Source organism: Frankliniella occidentalis, unplaced genomic scaffold (genome assembly GCF_000697945.3).
Source record: "Frankliniella occidentalis isolate FOCC.00 unplaced genomic scaffold, Focc_3.1 Scaffold52, whole genome shotgun sequence".
Classification (NCBI taxonomy): domain Eukaryota; kingdom Metazoa; phylum Arthropoda; class Insecta; order Thysanoptera; family Thripidae; genus Frankliniella; species Frankliniella occidentalis.
The window spans coordinates 1,608,191-1,623,076 of record NW_026267182.1 but is presented as its reverse complement, the minus strand read 5'-3'; the positions used below and the strand labels follow the sequence as shown (position 1 = coordinate 1,623,076).

General features: G+C 38.6%; 3 protein-coding genes and 1 long non-coding RNA gene across 4 annotated transcripts in view; 2 read left to right on the top strand and 2 right to left on the bottom strand.

The window, feature by feature from the left end:
• The first annotated feature begins 270 nt into the window (after positions 1-270).
• Positions 271-7,268, top strand: LOC113205268 (probable RNA helicase armi). The gene is made up of 14 exons (XM_026420819.2): positions 271-390; positions 741-890; positions 971-1,787; positions 1,868-2,097; positions 2,187-2,405; positions 2,479-2,822; positions 2,949-3,111; positions 3,183-3,429; positions 3,506-3,980; positions 5,372-5,570; positions 5,638-5,815; positions 5,890-6,170; positions 6,271-6,507; positions 6,626-7,268. The coding sequence occupies exons 3-14, from the start codon at positions 1,142-1,144 to the stop codon at positions 6,986-6,988; spliced, it is 3,582 nt and encodes a 1,193-aa protein (XP_026276604.1). The 5' UTR covers positions 271-390; positions 741-890; positions 971-1,141; the 3' UTR covers positions 6,989-7,268.
• Positions 7,269-8,865: 1,597 nt separating this feature from the next.
• Positions 8,866-11,074, bottom strand: LOC113205271 (telomerase RNA component interacting RNase). Its single transcript, XM_026420821.2, has 2 exons — positions 10,780-11,074; positions 8,866-9,448 (listed from the first exon to the last, which is right to left on the bottom strand). Exon 2 carries the CDS (start codon positions 9,437-9,439, stop codon positions 8,924-8,926), a length of 516 nt encoding a protein of 171 aa, XP_026276606.1. The 5' UTR covers positions 9,440-9,448; positions 10,780-11,074; the 3' UTR covers positions 8,866-8,923.
• A 269-nt stretch (positions 11,075-11,343) lies between these two features.
• On the top strand, positions 11,344-14,062 carry LOC113205270 (pyridoxal kinase). Its single transcript, XM_026420820.2, has 7 exons — positions 11,344-11,768; positions 11,855-11,954; positions 12,078-12,224; positions 12,305-12,428; positions 12,543-12,691; positions 12,761-12,949; positions 13,042-14,062. Exons 1-7 carry the CDS (start codon positions 11,517-11,519, stop codon positions 13,146-13,148), a joined length of 1,068 nt encoding a protein of 355 aa, XP_026276605.1. The 5' UTR covers positions 11,344-11,516; the 3' UTR covers positions 13,149-14,062.
• Positions 14,063-14,199: 137 nt separating this feature from the next.
• LOC113205214 (uncharacterized) overlaps positions 14,200-14,886 on the bottom strand; it is a 71,826-nt gene continuing 71,139 nt past the window's right edge. The window contains exon 5 of the long non-coding RNA XR_003303336.2: positions 14,200-14,362. This is a non-coding gene — a long non-coding RNA (uncharacterized LOC113205214). The remainder of the gene's footprint in view (positions 14,363-14,886) is intronic.

Sequence of the window (14,886 nt, the reverse complement as noted above, 5' to 3'; positions counted from 1 at the left end):
GATCAAAATAATCACGCGTCCGATACGTGAGTGAGGAAGGGTAGTAAGCGGAGGGGAAGTGAAAAGCTTCTCTTCTTTCGCACGGGGGCAATTCATTATCATTCTATATCTCAGTCAAACAATACCTGGTAGTGTGACTAACTGATTATTAAATACGTAATTAATGACACAAATAACTCTAAATCTAACGAAATCTTTCTTTTGCCGAATCAACAAAATTAGTTAACGTTGTCAGCATGGGCACGTGGGAAACTTGTCAGGTAGTAGTGGTACTCCTGCTCCTGCGCGGGGGGAGGGGTGAGGAGGGTGAGGTAGGGCACCGACCTTACTGTGAAAAGCTTAGCTTGGTCAGTGTGATTGTTTAATTTGTTTCGTGACACCTGGCCCAAGGTACGATCTAACACTATTTTTTAATTCCTTTCCTCTATTAAATCCCGTATTCGATTTTGCGTTTTTCTCACTACTTGCTCTATCGATTAAATCTGCTGCTCCAAATCAAAACAACAGTCGCAGGTGTTGGAGCGGTGTCCCTAACCTTTCCACAAGCTTTAAAGTGGGATTTTGGTGTGTGCGTTCGCACGTTTTATGTTTTCTGTTATATATTCTTACTGATAGACTGCGTGTGTCTATTCGCGACTCTTTCGATGATGCTCAGTACTGTTCTCAACCCCAACTCTCAGTTTCGCGTGCACCACAATGTGTGGACCTTTGTTAACATTCATATATATTTTGAATGCTAGATTTCGGCTATGAGTGCACCCAATATCAACAGGAGCGTGCTGTCTACAACTAGAGCACCCCGCAAAGATAGTAGCAACCCGGAACTGAATCAACTCTCTCTCCTAGCACGTTTTAAGGTTGAACATGCAGTTGACCAAGCACGTTCTCAGGTAATATGTTTTATGTGCTAATGTTACTGATGTATTTATTTGGTGTTCACATCAAACTAATTTTGTTGGGTAATTTGCAGATTTTAAAAGAAGCTCACCAGAAACGGTTGAAAATTTTACGTAAAGAGCTTGATTACTTAAAAAATTCTGCATGGATGTACCAGCCTGTTGATAAATTCATAGGTCAATAGTAGGCTCTGCCCATTAAAATATTACCTATCAGAATTCACACTTTTTAATCAACTACAACAATGTTGAGCAGATTAGCATCAGCTGTTAGCTCTGCAGTTGGCTGGGGAAGTAAATGTGATATTTCTTCTGATGAAGATGACGACTCTGGTAATCAAAAGACAGATTCTTTGATTGATCAAATACTTAATGATATCTTTACCAAAGAAGATGAAGGATATGTGGCACCCAATCATACTAAACCAGTGTTGCCCACCATTCAAACCAAGCTTGAGGCGATTGGTACAGTTACCCGACTGACTGATAAAAGTGGTGTCATCGATAATAAATATTATTTCAACCGTGCAAGTATTCATTGTGTAGGACTTGATGAGGGAAAAGAAGTCACATTTAGTGCCTACCGTGAGACTACAGAGCACGAATGGAGAGTCACTCAAATTTTTGCAGTTCATGATGAAACATGGAATGATCAGTACTCTGATGATGATGGTCTTGAAGTGAAATGTGATGAAATTCCAATAATTCCTGAAGAAATAGAGGATAATACTGGTTCTGCCAACAAACGAACTATTAATGGAGTTGTTAAGTTAAAAGAGGGGAGAGAAGTTGTAGTGAGGTATACTGTCAAGCCCTTGAAGGGTGCCCATGAAACTCGCGAAACCTGCTTTAACCTGGATGAGGTGTCTTCAGATTTCTTACCTATGATAGGTAAGTCCCTATCTTTATTTTGCTAACCACAATTTGTACATCGTGGGTTATCTGACTGATTTTCTTTTTTCCTGCCATAGGAGACGTTGTTCGTATGAATTGCATTGTGGAAATAACTGAAGAAACTGCAGATGGCAGTGGATCTGTAGTGAAAGTTCTTTCTCTTCAGCCCAATAGAGCTCGGGCATTTACTGGAGAAGTTTCAGCATGGCTTTCTAGAAAAGGAGAAGGTACCATACAAGAAGCAGCCAATATCTTTTTTAACAGAGCTGCTTGCGAGTCTGGCTACATCCCAAAGAAAGGAGATACGGTACTTCCACCTCTTATCTTTAAAATTTCTATAATTTCTTGCCAAGGCACTCTTGTAACAAATCAGTTGTCCTTTGTATCATTATTTAGGTTGAAGTAGAGGCTATTGAGTTTGAGAGAATTGGTTACGACTGGCGTGCTATCTCTGTACGTCCTGACACTATCTGTCAGCGTGATGAGAGTGAGGCAGTACATAGGAAATCTTTTTATAGGATTGATCCTGATCTACTGTTAAACAAAGGAAATATTGTTGTTCAAGAGAACACTCAGTTTGGAGCTCTACCTGCTTCTGATCAATATAAAATTGAGGTAAGTGGTGGCCTCTGGGAAAGCTTCTGGTGTATATGGTTTAAACAATGAACACATTTCTTTTACATTGTAGGTATCTGTTTCAAATGAGGGGCAAGTTCGGAAGAAAATCACAAGGCATTACATTGACTCCACTCCTTCCAACCTTACTCTTATGTCTCCAACCAATCAGCAAATTTGGATTGAACCACAACAAACAATTACATTCTGCTTTAAATATAATTTTAAACTCCTCGGATGGTTCAGTGAAGTTTTCATTATTCAGTTAGGAAATATTGAAATTGGACGCTTAATTGAATGGGAAGTCTTCACTCCAGATACTTCTGCAGTTCCCACAGCTCGAATCACTGATGACAAGAAATTTCATGAAGAAAGATCTCAGCATTCTCAAACATATCACGAGTTAAGGAGTCAAAGGTAAGCATTTCGCTTTTGATTAGGATTTGGAAGACTAATTTGTGTCAGCCAGACTCACAACTGCTCCTGCAATTACTTTGAGTTATTTCAATTACTTGGCAGCTCACTGTTCAAAACTTCTTACAGGGAGCACATTGTTAGAGGCAGGGCTTTGGTTAAACGCCCTAACTTTGTTAAAGTCAGACTAGGCCATTATCCCATCAATGATGATATAAGCAATGCAATGTGTCAGTCACAAGATAACAGATATATCAGCAAGGCAGATGCAAGAGATGCTCTTAAGAAATGTGTAAGAGATTTAAAAAATACTTTTCTGTAACACTGAGAATGTTTCCTTAACTAATTTCGCTATGCTTGCAGTGCCCTGTGCTGTCAGAGAGTTTGTCAGAAGCAAACCATAGAAGTCGCTTCCATGATTTGCTTCACATAGCTGAAGTAGATGGTAGTATTGACATGTGTCGGTATACCAAGGAAAGAGTGAGTTTTGTGAAGCGTGGTGAAGGTGCTGAGTACCTAACCCTAACTGTCCCAGGCCTAGCTGAAGGAAGGCCGTCTGTTTTAACTGGGGACAGAGTGATTGCAAAGAGCAGTAGCTGTGGAATCAAAGGTAAACATTGCTGTGTAGTATCATTACACTCTTAAAAATGTAACTTGCATTTTTAACATATATTTGATATTTTCAGCTGCAGTGTTTGAGGGTGTCATTCATAAGGTTCTAAAAGATGAAGTTTGGCTGAAATTTGTTCCTACATTTCACGCTTCTTACAATTCTGAGGACTATGATGTATATTTTGAACAAAGCAGAACTTGCTTCCGAAGGTGCCATGCAGCATTGGACATATGCCACAGTAATCAAGCAAAGTTGTGGCTTTTCCCCAAGGGTGTGAAGACCAAGCCACCCCAGGTTGCCATTGTAGAATCAGAGGAAACTGAACTTGTAGAAAGTAAATTTGATTCAAATATGTATGCAAACAGACTCAAAAAATTGGTTTGGTTCAATAAGAAATTGAACTACAGACAGAAAGAAGCTGTGCGAAACATAATGCTTGGTGAAGCTAGACCCCTTCCTTACATCATCTTTGGGCCTCCTGGTACAGGAAAGACTGTCACGTTAGTGGAAACAGTTCTCCAAATATACACTCTCATGAGTGAAAGCAGGTTGGTACAATTTAGTATCTAAGTGTTAGTAATTGCTTGGTGAAAGTGAGTTTTTTTTTTCATGCTAGGTCTAATGTTTAGGGCTCATACCAGTCAGGGAAAAGTCAGGGAGAAAAAAGAGGTGTCTGGAATTCAGGGAAAAGTAGGGAAATTCAATTTGGGTCAGGGAAAACTTTTCAGTGTGGACAAATGCTGGCCATGGCCCTGGTAGTTTCACCAGAGATAGCAAAACATGCAGATTTAGCATCAGAAACATTTCTCGCTCGCTCTGCTTGCGATCACATACACCATCTTAGCCAATTCTTCTACCAATATTCTGATTTTCATCTTTCAGTGATAACTAGTATTCTGTTATTGCGTCCGTTTTCTTACTCGTTCTTTACTGTCCCACCATCATCCGCTTGGTGGTAAAAAGAATGAGTATTGTTCTCAGTGCAGTGGCACACCTTAACTCATTCCACTTTCATCTCAGAGCATGAGACACCCACAGATATTCAAATAGTGTCATTGTACAGCGCAAACGCTGGTCTCAACTTAAAGAATGACCTTTTTTCATGTTCAATATTTTTTTTTTTAAATCTCTTAACTCTGCACATTTTCAGTCGAAGTCCTAAACCCTTCTAATTATTGGACACTCCAATCTCAGAAGACACAACTCCTTCAAACTTGAAAGTAATACTATTTAAAATGAGGAACCTTGCTGTCTGTTGTAACGACGAACTTTTCCCACATTTTATAGTATTATTTTGAGAACTCATAACAAAAGTTTTTAAGGCTTGGCCTCACGGGCGGGCTCTGTTCTGTTCGGGCCCTTCCTCGGGCCCCATTGTTGGGTCCAATGCCGGCTGGCCACTGGCCACGCCCCTCCCTCAGCAGGGTACTTTCTACCCAAATAAACCCTCCTTCCTTGTCCAGTGCCAGTGTCCTGACTTTTGAGGGGGTCATTTTGCCAAGTGTTGCATCTTGAGCGGGCTGGCTTTGAAATTGTCCTACCTACAAAACCATAGATATAAATATTTGTCAGAACTATTCGCTCAAAATATCAACACTTTGCGCAAAGAGGCACTCTCTACCTGACTTGTCCCTCCAACACAACATGTTACGGGTTTAACTACTGCACTCAGGACAATACTTGTTCTCTTACAACCAAGCATACTGACATAAAGTGTGATCTCTGTAAAGAATGAATTTCATATTTTACACAATTAATTTTGTGTTTTCATTCTCCCTTGTTCTGTATTTTCTACTACACTGACCTCCTATTGCACTCAGAAAAGTCAGGGAAAAACAGGATATTTTGGTCTGGAAGTCACGGAAAAGTCATGGAAAATGGAAATTGGGATCTGATATGAACCCTGATCTGTAATTTATGAAATTGTGTATTCTTACAGGTTACTTATAGCTACACCTTCCAATAGCTCCGCAAATCTCCTTGCTGAGAGGCTGTTAGATACTGGACTATTTCAGCCAGGTGACATGGTTAGATTAGTTGCAAATCATATTATTGTTGATGGGAAGGTGCCTGTTAAGCTTGTTCCATACTCTGCAACTGTTGATATTAACGCTGGGGCAGATGAACAAAAAAATCAGGTAATTAAACAATGTTTTAAGTACTTATAAGTTTTGACAAGACTTAAATTTTACTTATCTTTCTCAGAATGCTGATAAATTTCAAATTCATAACGGCACCACAATTCTAAGAACCAGGATTATAATTGGGACTTGCATGGCCCTTGGTCAGATCATACAGCTTGGTCTGGCACGTGGTCATTTCACTCATATTATGGTGGATGAAGCTGGTCAAGCTTCTGAGCCAGAAATTCTCATTCCGCTAAGTATGTTATCTTTACTGTGGTTTATAAATATTTGTTAAAGGTTTGTCATTGTTTTTGAAAATTGTCTATTATAGGTTTCATGGCACATGAGTCGGGGCAAGCAATCTTAGCAGGTGACCCTAACCAACTAGGACCTGTTATTCAGTCTCAACTAGCCAGTGGTTTTGGTCTGGACAGGTCGCTGTTGGCACGTTTACTCTCAAGATTTCCTTACCAGAGAGATGCTACAGGATTTCCAGAAACTGGAGGTTATGATCCTAGACTAGTTACACGCTTGTCTCTGAATTATAGGTCACTGCCTGATATTCTTGAATTGCCAAGCTCTTTGTTTTATGACTCAGATTTAGAGCCTTGGGTGAGCTTTAATAATTTCTTTATTCTATTGAAAGTTCTGGTTTGGTTAGAATAGCTCAGCTAATTTCCCCCTTCTCCCTTTTTTTGTTTTTGTTTTGTAGCTCTCTGACCATGACAGTTATGAAGCAAAACTTCTCGAGAAAGCTACTTCAGTTCTCAACTTGCCCCACTCTGCTGTTGTTTTTCGGGGAATGAAAGGAGATGCCATGCGAGATAATGATTCTCCTTCATTCTATAATGCTGTAGAAATGTATCACACTGTAGATTCTGTAATCTCATTACTTGATGCAGACTTCAATAGTGAAGATATAGGTATCATTACCCCATACCAAAAACAGGTAATGCTTTTAGACAACTAGATATGATATCTGTACTCGTTTTTATGTGGGATGTCATTCTTCATTTTACTTATTATTCTCTAAATTGTCCCACTTTAAAAAAAAAATTTGCCCACAGGTAACAAAAATCCGAAATATGTTAGAAAAACTTCGTGGTGAAACTGCCCTAGGTGTGAAGGTAGGAAGTGTGGAAGAGTTTCAAGGACAAGAAAGAATGATTATCTTTATTTCTACAGTTAGAAGCTTAGGCAGTACTCATCTCACCTCAATCAAGAGGAATACTGCTAAACAACTACTGGGGTTTGTGAACAACCCAGAAAGACTGAATGTATCCATATCAAGAGCAAGAGCACTTCTAGTAATTTGTGGGGATCCAGAGGTTTTGTTAGTAGACAAGTACTGGCGAAGTGTTGTGACCTACTGTATTGACAGAAACGCTTACTTGGGGGTCACTGTTCCCAAACAGTTACTGGATCAGTAAGAAATGCTGTATTTTATTTTATGAATTAATTGATTATGATATTGACGAATTGTTTATAATAAGCCATGATTTATTTTTATACAATAAATTTGTATGTAGGATTTTATCTTGCATACTTTTAGTGTTATTATTAAAGTTAATATCTTTTTGTGTGTCGCATGTTACTGAAAGTTCTTGTTAAACCAGTGTCCTAAAGTACAAGGTGCTAACAAACTCTTAATGTACTCTAATTTTCTTCCACTTCTGAGGAATAAAATATATTACTTATATACTTGCTAAAGGTTGAAAGATTTGTCACTTTCAAAGTAATTTCCTTGTGCGGTGGAAGTATGACTGGCCGCTGTTTGTGCTGTGTGTACCATCACTGCGAGAAGTGAGGGCATACCCACTCAAATTTAAGTGACAAGCATATCTTGCCTCAATGTTGACTGAGCAGCAAAGGGATGGATTACCAAGTTCAGTAGTGGTTACGTTGTTTGCCCGTGATTAGATTTTAAAGAATATATCAGTACCAGCTACCGACCCCGTCGATGCTTTGCTATTTGCGGCAATTGTATAATGCTGATCAAATCACATTCAACTTTATTTTCTTCAAGAAAAGCTAAATACAAATATACGAAATCGATCCAGCAGTTTAATTTTGCCTTGTGCAGAGATGCAAGTTTTAAACATGGGGCTCAAGTAATTTAGTGAATAGCAATTAGTATGGTTTGGTTTAGTCGTAAAATAGCGGGTTGATAATTTATTTCATTTCTGTGAGTTGCAGAGAATTTGATATACTACTGGTGAATCTTCTCAAATGGTTAATTCACTTTGGAACTATGAGAACATGAATTGGAACAAAAAAAATATAAGATCCAACAACATAAAATTTTATTTTGTAATTACAGTTTGGGTATTGACAAGGCTTCAAAGTGTTTTAGAACAGTTTGTTAAAATAGGTGTTCTGTACAAGAACAGTGCCATGGACAAAGATAATGTTGACTGGAACTACCAATTAGCTAAATTCAGAAATCTAAATGTCTCCTGGGAAAGTACCGTTCTGTATCTGCTCATCCCACTTCTCAAACCAGAACTCAGGACAAATTGTCTTGTAAGCCTTTTGGAAGTAGTTGCAGGGTTCATATTTCTCGCCGCGCTTCTTGACACAACGGTGATAATCGAGGTACATTTGATAGCAGTGCCTGAAACAAAAAGCAATACAACTTAACTGATTGTCTATAAAAAAGCTACTTGAGTTAACTTCAACAATTCAACATACCTCGTTTGGTTTTGGTTAGGAAACCGGGAATCCGGTGCAACAGTGTGATAACCTGCAGGGGCTGGACGAGCTTCTCTGAGATTGTTAACATACCATTCAACCAATTTAGGAGCCATGACTATTCTGAAACAGATATACAAAGAATATAGGAAATGTGTGCTCGGAGAGCTGGTGAAAATAGTGACGCGAACATTACTTTACCAACAAGGAAAGGGTTGCCAGGAAGAAAAGACAATTTTACATCTTATTTGACAGTCCTTTGCCTTTTGTTGGAATGAAGTGGAAGAAAGAGAATGGGCCCAGTAAAGGTTATAAGAAAATACATAGAACCCAGCCATAAGGAGAGACAAAATTTCTTAAATTGTGATAAAGGAAAGTGACTGACTAGGCCATCCTATAAACTTCAATTTGACTGATTAAATTAAATAGTAGCTGCACAGTAAGCTAGCAAAGTCAATGCAAGACTTAGTACAATGATGGATTTTTTTTAATTCAAGCATTGTGTTTCCACTTACCACAACATTTTCTTCTTACAAAAACAATGAAATTAGTACATTAATCTCATTTTAAAAGATTGTCCAGGTAAAGAAATATTATATATGAGATCCAAAACAACTAAGTTAAATCACTTATATTTAATATATTTAACATATATACAATCAGACACTTCAAATTTATTTCACAAGAGGTCTTGTTTTTCCATCCTCCTCACAAGATGTCTCTTTATATCTTTTAACTTCAGCCATGTAGAGAGACCAAGCGTCTTTGGGTTTTTCTTCAGGCTCTTCTTCGCCCGCGCGCTTCTTCTTTACCACACCTGTAGGTAAAACCCTTCCACCTCGTCTCTTTCCAACCATAGGAGCACGTTTGACTGCTTCTTTGGAACTTTCATCACCACTGCTGATATTGCCTGACTGCCCAGAAGTGGTTGGATGAATTTCTGGGGATGCAGGCTGTGCACTTTCTGTTTTAACTGAGGACAGTGGGGCTGATGACTCAATACTTTTGCTTGAACTAGATGTTGAAGGAGTCCCACTTCCACTTGCTTCCTGCATTCTCTTGAACATTTCAAGAAAACTGCCATCATTCCGGAAAGCATTAAGGGGCTGAGCGTCAGATTTTGACTGAGATGGTGGAGCTCGGTCTCTGGCTGGTGGGGTGGTGTCCCCCTCCGACCTATGATACACCATGGCAATCACCTATGAAAAGAGAACTTTCTGGTGTAAACACCATGCCCATCATACTTGAACCAATATCCATCATTGTACAGTAAGTAAGCAAGATGTTCCTGAGCAGTACAATATTTCAGATCAGCATGTAATACAGAAGTGTATGAACACAAACTGACACAAAACTGCTGAGAAACATCATCTATGCTCTTGTGAAAATATATTAAATACATGTTCTACAGAATGAAAGACACTTTTGGTAGTATTGAGTGACTACAGAATGGCTCCACAAGAACAATAGAATTTTCACCAAGATGAGTATCTTGATTAAGGCAACTAGCTTTGAAGTGCGTAAGAAAATTTGCTACACAGTAAGAAAGCATAGAAATTTTTAAACAGATGCATACCAAACACCAAGTGTGAAGTTACTAACTAACAGCCAAAGCAATACTTGGGACGAAATAAAATGAGCTTTGGCAAATAGAGAAGCATTCAGAAATATACTTAAAATGCACATTTCACACCACAACCTAGATATTGAAAATCGTGGATGAGCATTGGCGCTACGCAATGGCAATGGTTTAATAAATCAAATGAGGCCTTAAGTGACCTGAAGGACAATTTACTAATCATCTCGTAGAGTTCAGTACACTAAATGACAATCTCTAATATAAATTATTTAATTTAATGTTTAATATAATAATCTAAATTGATAAATTACATAAAGCTTTGAGGCCACAAGGCTTTCTATTAGTGTTTTATTAAAATGAACTACACACATGACTGACATGGCACAGGAACAGCAAACAGCACACAACTTGGAACATAGATGATGTTCAAAGTTTTGAGGTCTATGAAAGGTTTAGATTTGAAAAGATAATGACGTTCATGTAAAAAACTAGTGCAGTTTTGACTGGACTGTAGCCAAACCACCCGCATTTTATGAGGGTTAAAGAAAATGACAGAGATACAGGCAGGGACGCAAGAAGATAAGCTAAGGTCATAGAAAAATAAAGAAGGTAGCAAACAGGCTACACGACTGCATGAGCTGATGAGAAAGGCAAAACAGCATCTGTCCTTGACAAAACTAACCCTAAAGTTCTAAAGACATGACAGCATGAGTTCAGCAATGTAGAGAGCAATAAGACAAAGAGAAAAATTAGCGGAATCTAACGCGTAATGAAAGAGATAGCGACCAGAAGGTGAAAAGGAAATAAATTTAAACACATGATGACTACTCGGAACAGGCAAGAAGGTTCAGCAGTTCAAAAGGTTCAACTTTGCAAATCAAGTGGAACAAAAAGCAAAACAAAGAACATACATGCAGGACGGTTGTTTTTTGAAAAAAAGTTCTGCCCTACCGATGAAAAGGAGTTCCTCGGGTTCAACAGATTATCAAGAAGATTCAAAGGTGTCCTCTGGTCTGAAAGTCTTTCGAAGATGGCTGACCCATAATCCGTGGTTGTGCAGGGAAAAAACAATCGAGTTGCGTGACCACGAGTTCAGTTCAGCTCATGGGAGATTTGGGATACAAATACTAGTAACGCAACTCATTTATTTATTTTCGAGTGTACAGACTTTAGAACAGATGTAAGACAAAAAAAACTCATTATAAAGACTCAAAATCGAGCTATGTTGGTTGTCAGTCCATAAAGAACAGGATGAATGATGCAGATGATGCGCACCGATCCAAAATCTGCCCTTCCGTGCATCCCTGCGCAAACCTTTCATCATTGACTATCTTAATTTTAGGAAAAAAAACACGACACAATCGTGGCAGTTGACACTTTCAAAGAATTTTTTTAAAATAGATCTATAGTAAGTCCTCCTCTCAAGATTGCCACGCTTCTACATCTTGTGGACTTAAATTTGAATATTGCTTCTATATGTTGGCAAATGCGGAGGGTTAGAGTAGCAGACATAAGAGCAGACGACAATCAATATTCATCATTCCTCGTCATGCCACCTCTTATTTCGACATTCAATAATGATTTAGACTGAAAAAAGGAACAAATCCAGTACTTTCCAACGATTTCTCTGGACGATTTTTATTTTGAAACCATTCCATTACTTTTCATGGGTGTGTCAAAGGCAGCAAATGTATTTAAGTGTTAGAAATGGCTCGAGACTGCAGATGTGTAGTGTAAACACAATACTTTGGCCGAATGCTGGCGCTTCGTTAGGACTCTTATCTCAGAGTTGCAGTCAGTCTGGTCTCAACCTTTGTCGTCTTCAGAGACGCCGTAGCAATAGCATCACGATGGGAGACACCAGCCCTCGCGTTCTCTCGATACAGAGCCATGTAGTTTCGGGTTATGTGGGCAACAAAAGTGCCACATTTCCATTGCAGGTAAGCTGAATCATTGAATATTTCCCATCTCTGTGTGATATCTGTAATAATTTGTAAGAGCTCCCCCTCATTTAAATTCCATGCAGGTCTTAGGATTTGATGTTGATGCTGTAAACTCAGTCCAGTTTTCAAATCATACTGGGTATGGCTATTGGAAAGGACACGTATTGGCTGAACAAGAATTGGGTTAGTACTTAAATTGCTTTTGAATATTTTTTAAATAATATGAACAAGGTTAATTAATTGTGACTTGGGGTACTACTAGTCTCCCAACTTGATTTGTTATCATGAGCTGCATCTCTGTTCCAGTTGAGCTAGCGGAGGGACTTGCTCACAATGGACTTGATTGTCATTATACCCATTTACTGACTGGTTATAGTCGTTCGAAGTCTTTCCTGTCGCACATTGCCAATATTGTCTGCGAGCTACGCAAAAAGAATCCAGGCTTGATATATTGTAAGTATTTTACACTGTAATAGAAAGGGAGATATTTTAATTTAATTACATTTTTTTACAACCTTTTTATATTTCACCAGTATGTGATCCTGTTATTGGTGACATTGGCCGTGGTGTATATGTTCCATCAGATTTAATTGAAGTGTACCAGAAAACCATCATACCAATAGCTAACGTTGTTACTCCCAATCAATTTGAATTGGAGTGAGTTACAATTTACCAATTTGAAGAAAAATGTCATAAGCTGTTTGCAATGCCATTATTACAACTGTTTAAGGGTTCATTGAACTACCTGTAGCACTGTACTGAAATTTGCAGGATTTTGACTGGTAAACCTGTGAAGTCCGTTGAAGATGCATGGGAAGCAACTGCAGTATTACACAACATGGGTCCACAAACTGTTGTTATCTCATCATCAGAACTGGGAGATGATGATTCTCTTCTCTGCTTAGCAAGCATGATAGTTGGTATGGCTTAATTGCTTCCTGAATTATTTTGCTGTCAGTGCTACTTGTCTTACAAGCAATTCTTTTCAGAGGGAAAGAGAGAAAGAGCAATAGTTACTTTCCCGAAGCTAGAGGGCTCCTACACAGGTACTGGTGATTTATTCTCTGCACTCTTCCTGGCTTGGATGTGGCGTTCCCAGCAAAATTTAAAACAAGCTTTGGAGTTTACTGTCGCCACAATACAGGCTATTTTACAGCGTACCATAGCACTAAAGAATGGTCATTAATCCTTTATAAAACAAATGCATAGTATACATTGTATACAAAACTTCAAGGAAAAATTTGACTTATACCTATTTTGTTCCACCCAGGTAATAATGAAAAGTCAGTCTACCAAAATGAGCTAAAGCTTATTCAAGGTAAGAGTGATATTGAGAATCCAAAAGTAATTTATCCTGCTACTCTACTTAAAGAATGAAGACCCCATCACACTTTGTGAATTATTGGATAAACATATAACCAATCAACTATCTCTAATTATCAATATCAAGTGCTTCAACTAGTTCTTGGTCAGTATTTTGTTGCGCATATCACTGCATATATTTACTAAATTTCTATGCTTTACGCTTAATCAAACAAAATCGAAGTCTTAAAAGTCATCTGTACACACTTGGATTTTAGTCATTTCTCCCGTGCATTGGTTTTTCCAAAAATAACTTGCATCAGTGAGGGTATCCTATAATTTTATATACTACCGTAAATATAAGAAAAATTTGTTGCAATGACAATAATTTAAACTGGAACTTAGTTGTTCAGAGTAACTAATAATCATGAAATGAATCTTTTAAATGGAATTTATTGTATTTTCCTGAGTATAAGACCCCCTTAGATATAAGATCCCCTTCCACTTTTAAGACCCCAAATTCAGGAAATGAAAAAGGGTTTCTTTTTTAGTTTGGTGTCCATGCTAAGTGTGTTCCCTCTTGGCTTAAACCTTCCCATATAAGAACCCTTCCCCCAACCCATGTTGCTCAGAGACAAATTTTTAGGCCAATAAAAGGGGAGTCTCATAATTGGGAAAGTACAGAAATTATAATGATATCCATGATGTTTACTGTCTTGAATAGTTCTTTAGTTTTGATTGGTATTTCAGTTGTGATAAACAGTATTGTACGCATTTTGTTTTTCTGTTATCTTACATTTCTCAGATATTTCACCATGTCTTTATTGGACTGGTCCGACCAAAGAAGTTAAATCTGTAGGTTTTTGAGAGGAATCGTTTTTTGACTTGTCTTCCATTTTAATCATAATGTATTTTAAATGAGTGGTATAAGCCCACATAAATGTATATCACTGTTAAAAATAAAGCTACATTAAAATTTGTTATCCTTAGTCTGTTATTGATTATTTTCTTTTTTAACTGTTCCCATATTTTACATCTGCTTGGAACTCTGGAAATTGATTTGCAGTTATAAGTGAGGGTGCATATATTTTTTTCTATGTGGTCATGAGTTAAGTGTCTAGTCTCAAACCTTTCTAAAACATTTATTTAATTATTCACAGCATAATGTTGGTACAATCATTTTCTTAAGTACATTCGGATTTAAAGTACTTAGGAGAGACATTCACGTAGCTGCACCAATAAAGCTGATAGTCCACCTTGCAGATAGTAGTTCACCCTAGGACTGCAGCCTGCAACACAAAAGCCAAGCTTGTTAGAGAGAAAGAAGGGCGAACAGGAGAGAAGAGGAGAGGGGGGTGGGGGTAATCTGGAAGCCCCTTGGCGAAAAACTTCTCCCCTGACGACAGGAACTAAGAGCGAAAAATAGCCTGGCGTTGGCGATAAGAAACAAAAGAATATCAGTGTCATTTCGGCGCGCCCCGAGTACAAAAGGGCACGGGTCGTGTTGGGGAGGCACAAGAAGCGGCAGGCCGGGGGAGCGGCACAGTAAGGGCCAAGCAAGTAGAAGGTGGAGAGGGAGAGAAAAGTCAAGAAGTCTAGTCGGAGCCGTGCACGGCAGGCATCGACCATCTTTCCAAGACAACAGAAGAGTTTCAGTTCAGCCGCTGGTAGCGTTATCTAGGCGCCTACCAACCATGGCCCCGTTATCGCCCCCCCCCTGATTTGTTATCATGAGCTGCATCTCTGTTCCAGTTGAGCTAGCGGAGGGACTTGCTCACAATGGACTTGATTGTCATTATACCCATTTACTGAC

Bases quoted from the DNA above. Each gene is read 5' to 3' on its own strand.
- LOC113205270 (XM_026420820.2), top strand. From the start codon at position 11,517: ATGTATTTAAGTGTTAGAAATGGCTCGAGACTGCAGATGTGTAGTGTA. The intron at 11,955-12,077 runs GTTAGTACTTAA...TCTCTGTTCCAG, and splicing joins ATTGGCTGAACAAGAATTGG to TTGAGCTAGCGGAGGGACTT. The intron at 12,950-13,041 runs GTCATTAATCCT...TGTTCCACCCAG, and splicing joins TACCATAGCACTAAAGAATG to GTAATAATGAAAAGTCAGTC.
- LOC113205271 (XM_026420821.2), bottom strand. From the start codon at position 9,439: ATGGTGTATCATAGGTCGGAGGGGGACACCACCCCACCAGCCAGAGAC.
- LOC113205268 (XM_026420819.2), top strand. From the start codon at position 1,142: ATGTTGAGCAGATTAGCATCAGCTGTTAGCTCTGCAGTTGGCTGGGGA. The intron at 5,571-5,637 runs GTAATTAAACAA...TATCTTTCTCAG, and splicing joins CAGATGAACAAAAAAATCAG to AATGCTGATAAATTTCAAAT. The intron at 5,816-5,889 runs GTATGTTATCTT...TGTCTATTATAG, and splicing joins AGAAATTCTCATTCCGCTAA to GTTTCATGGCACATGAGTCG.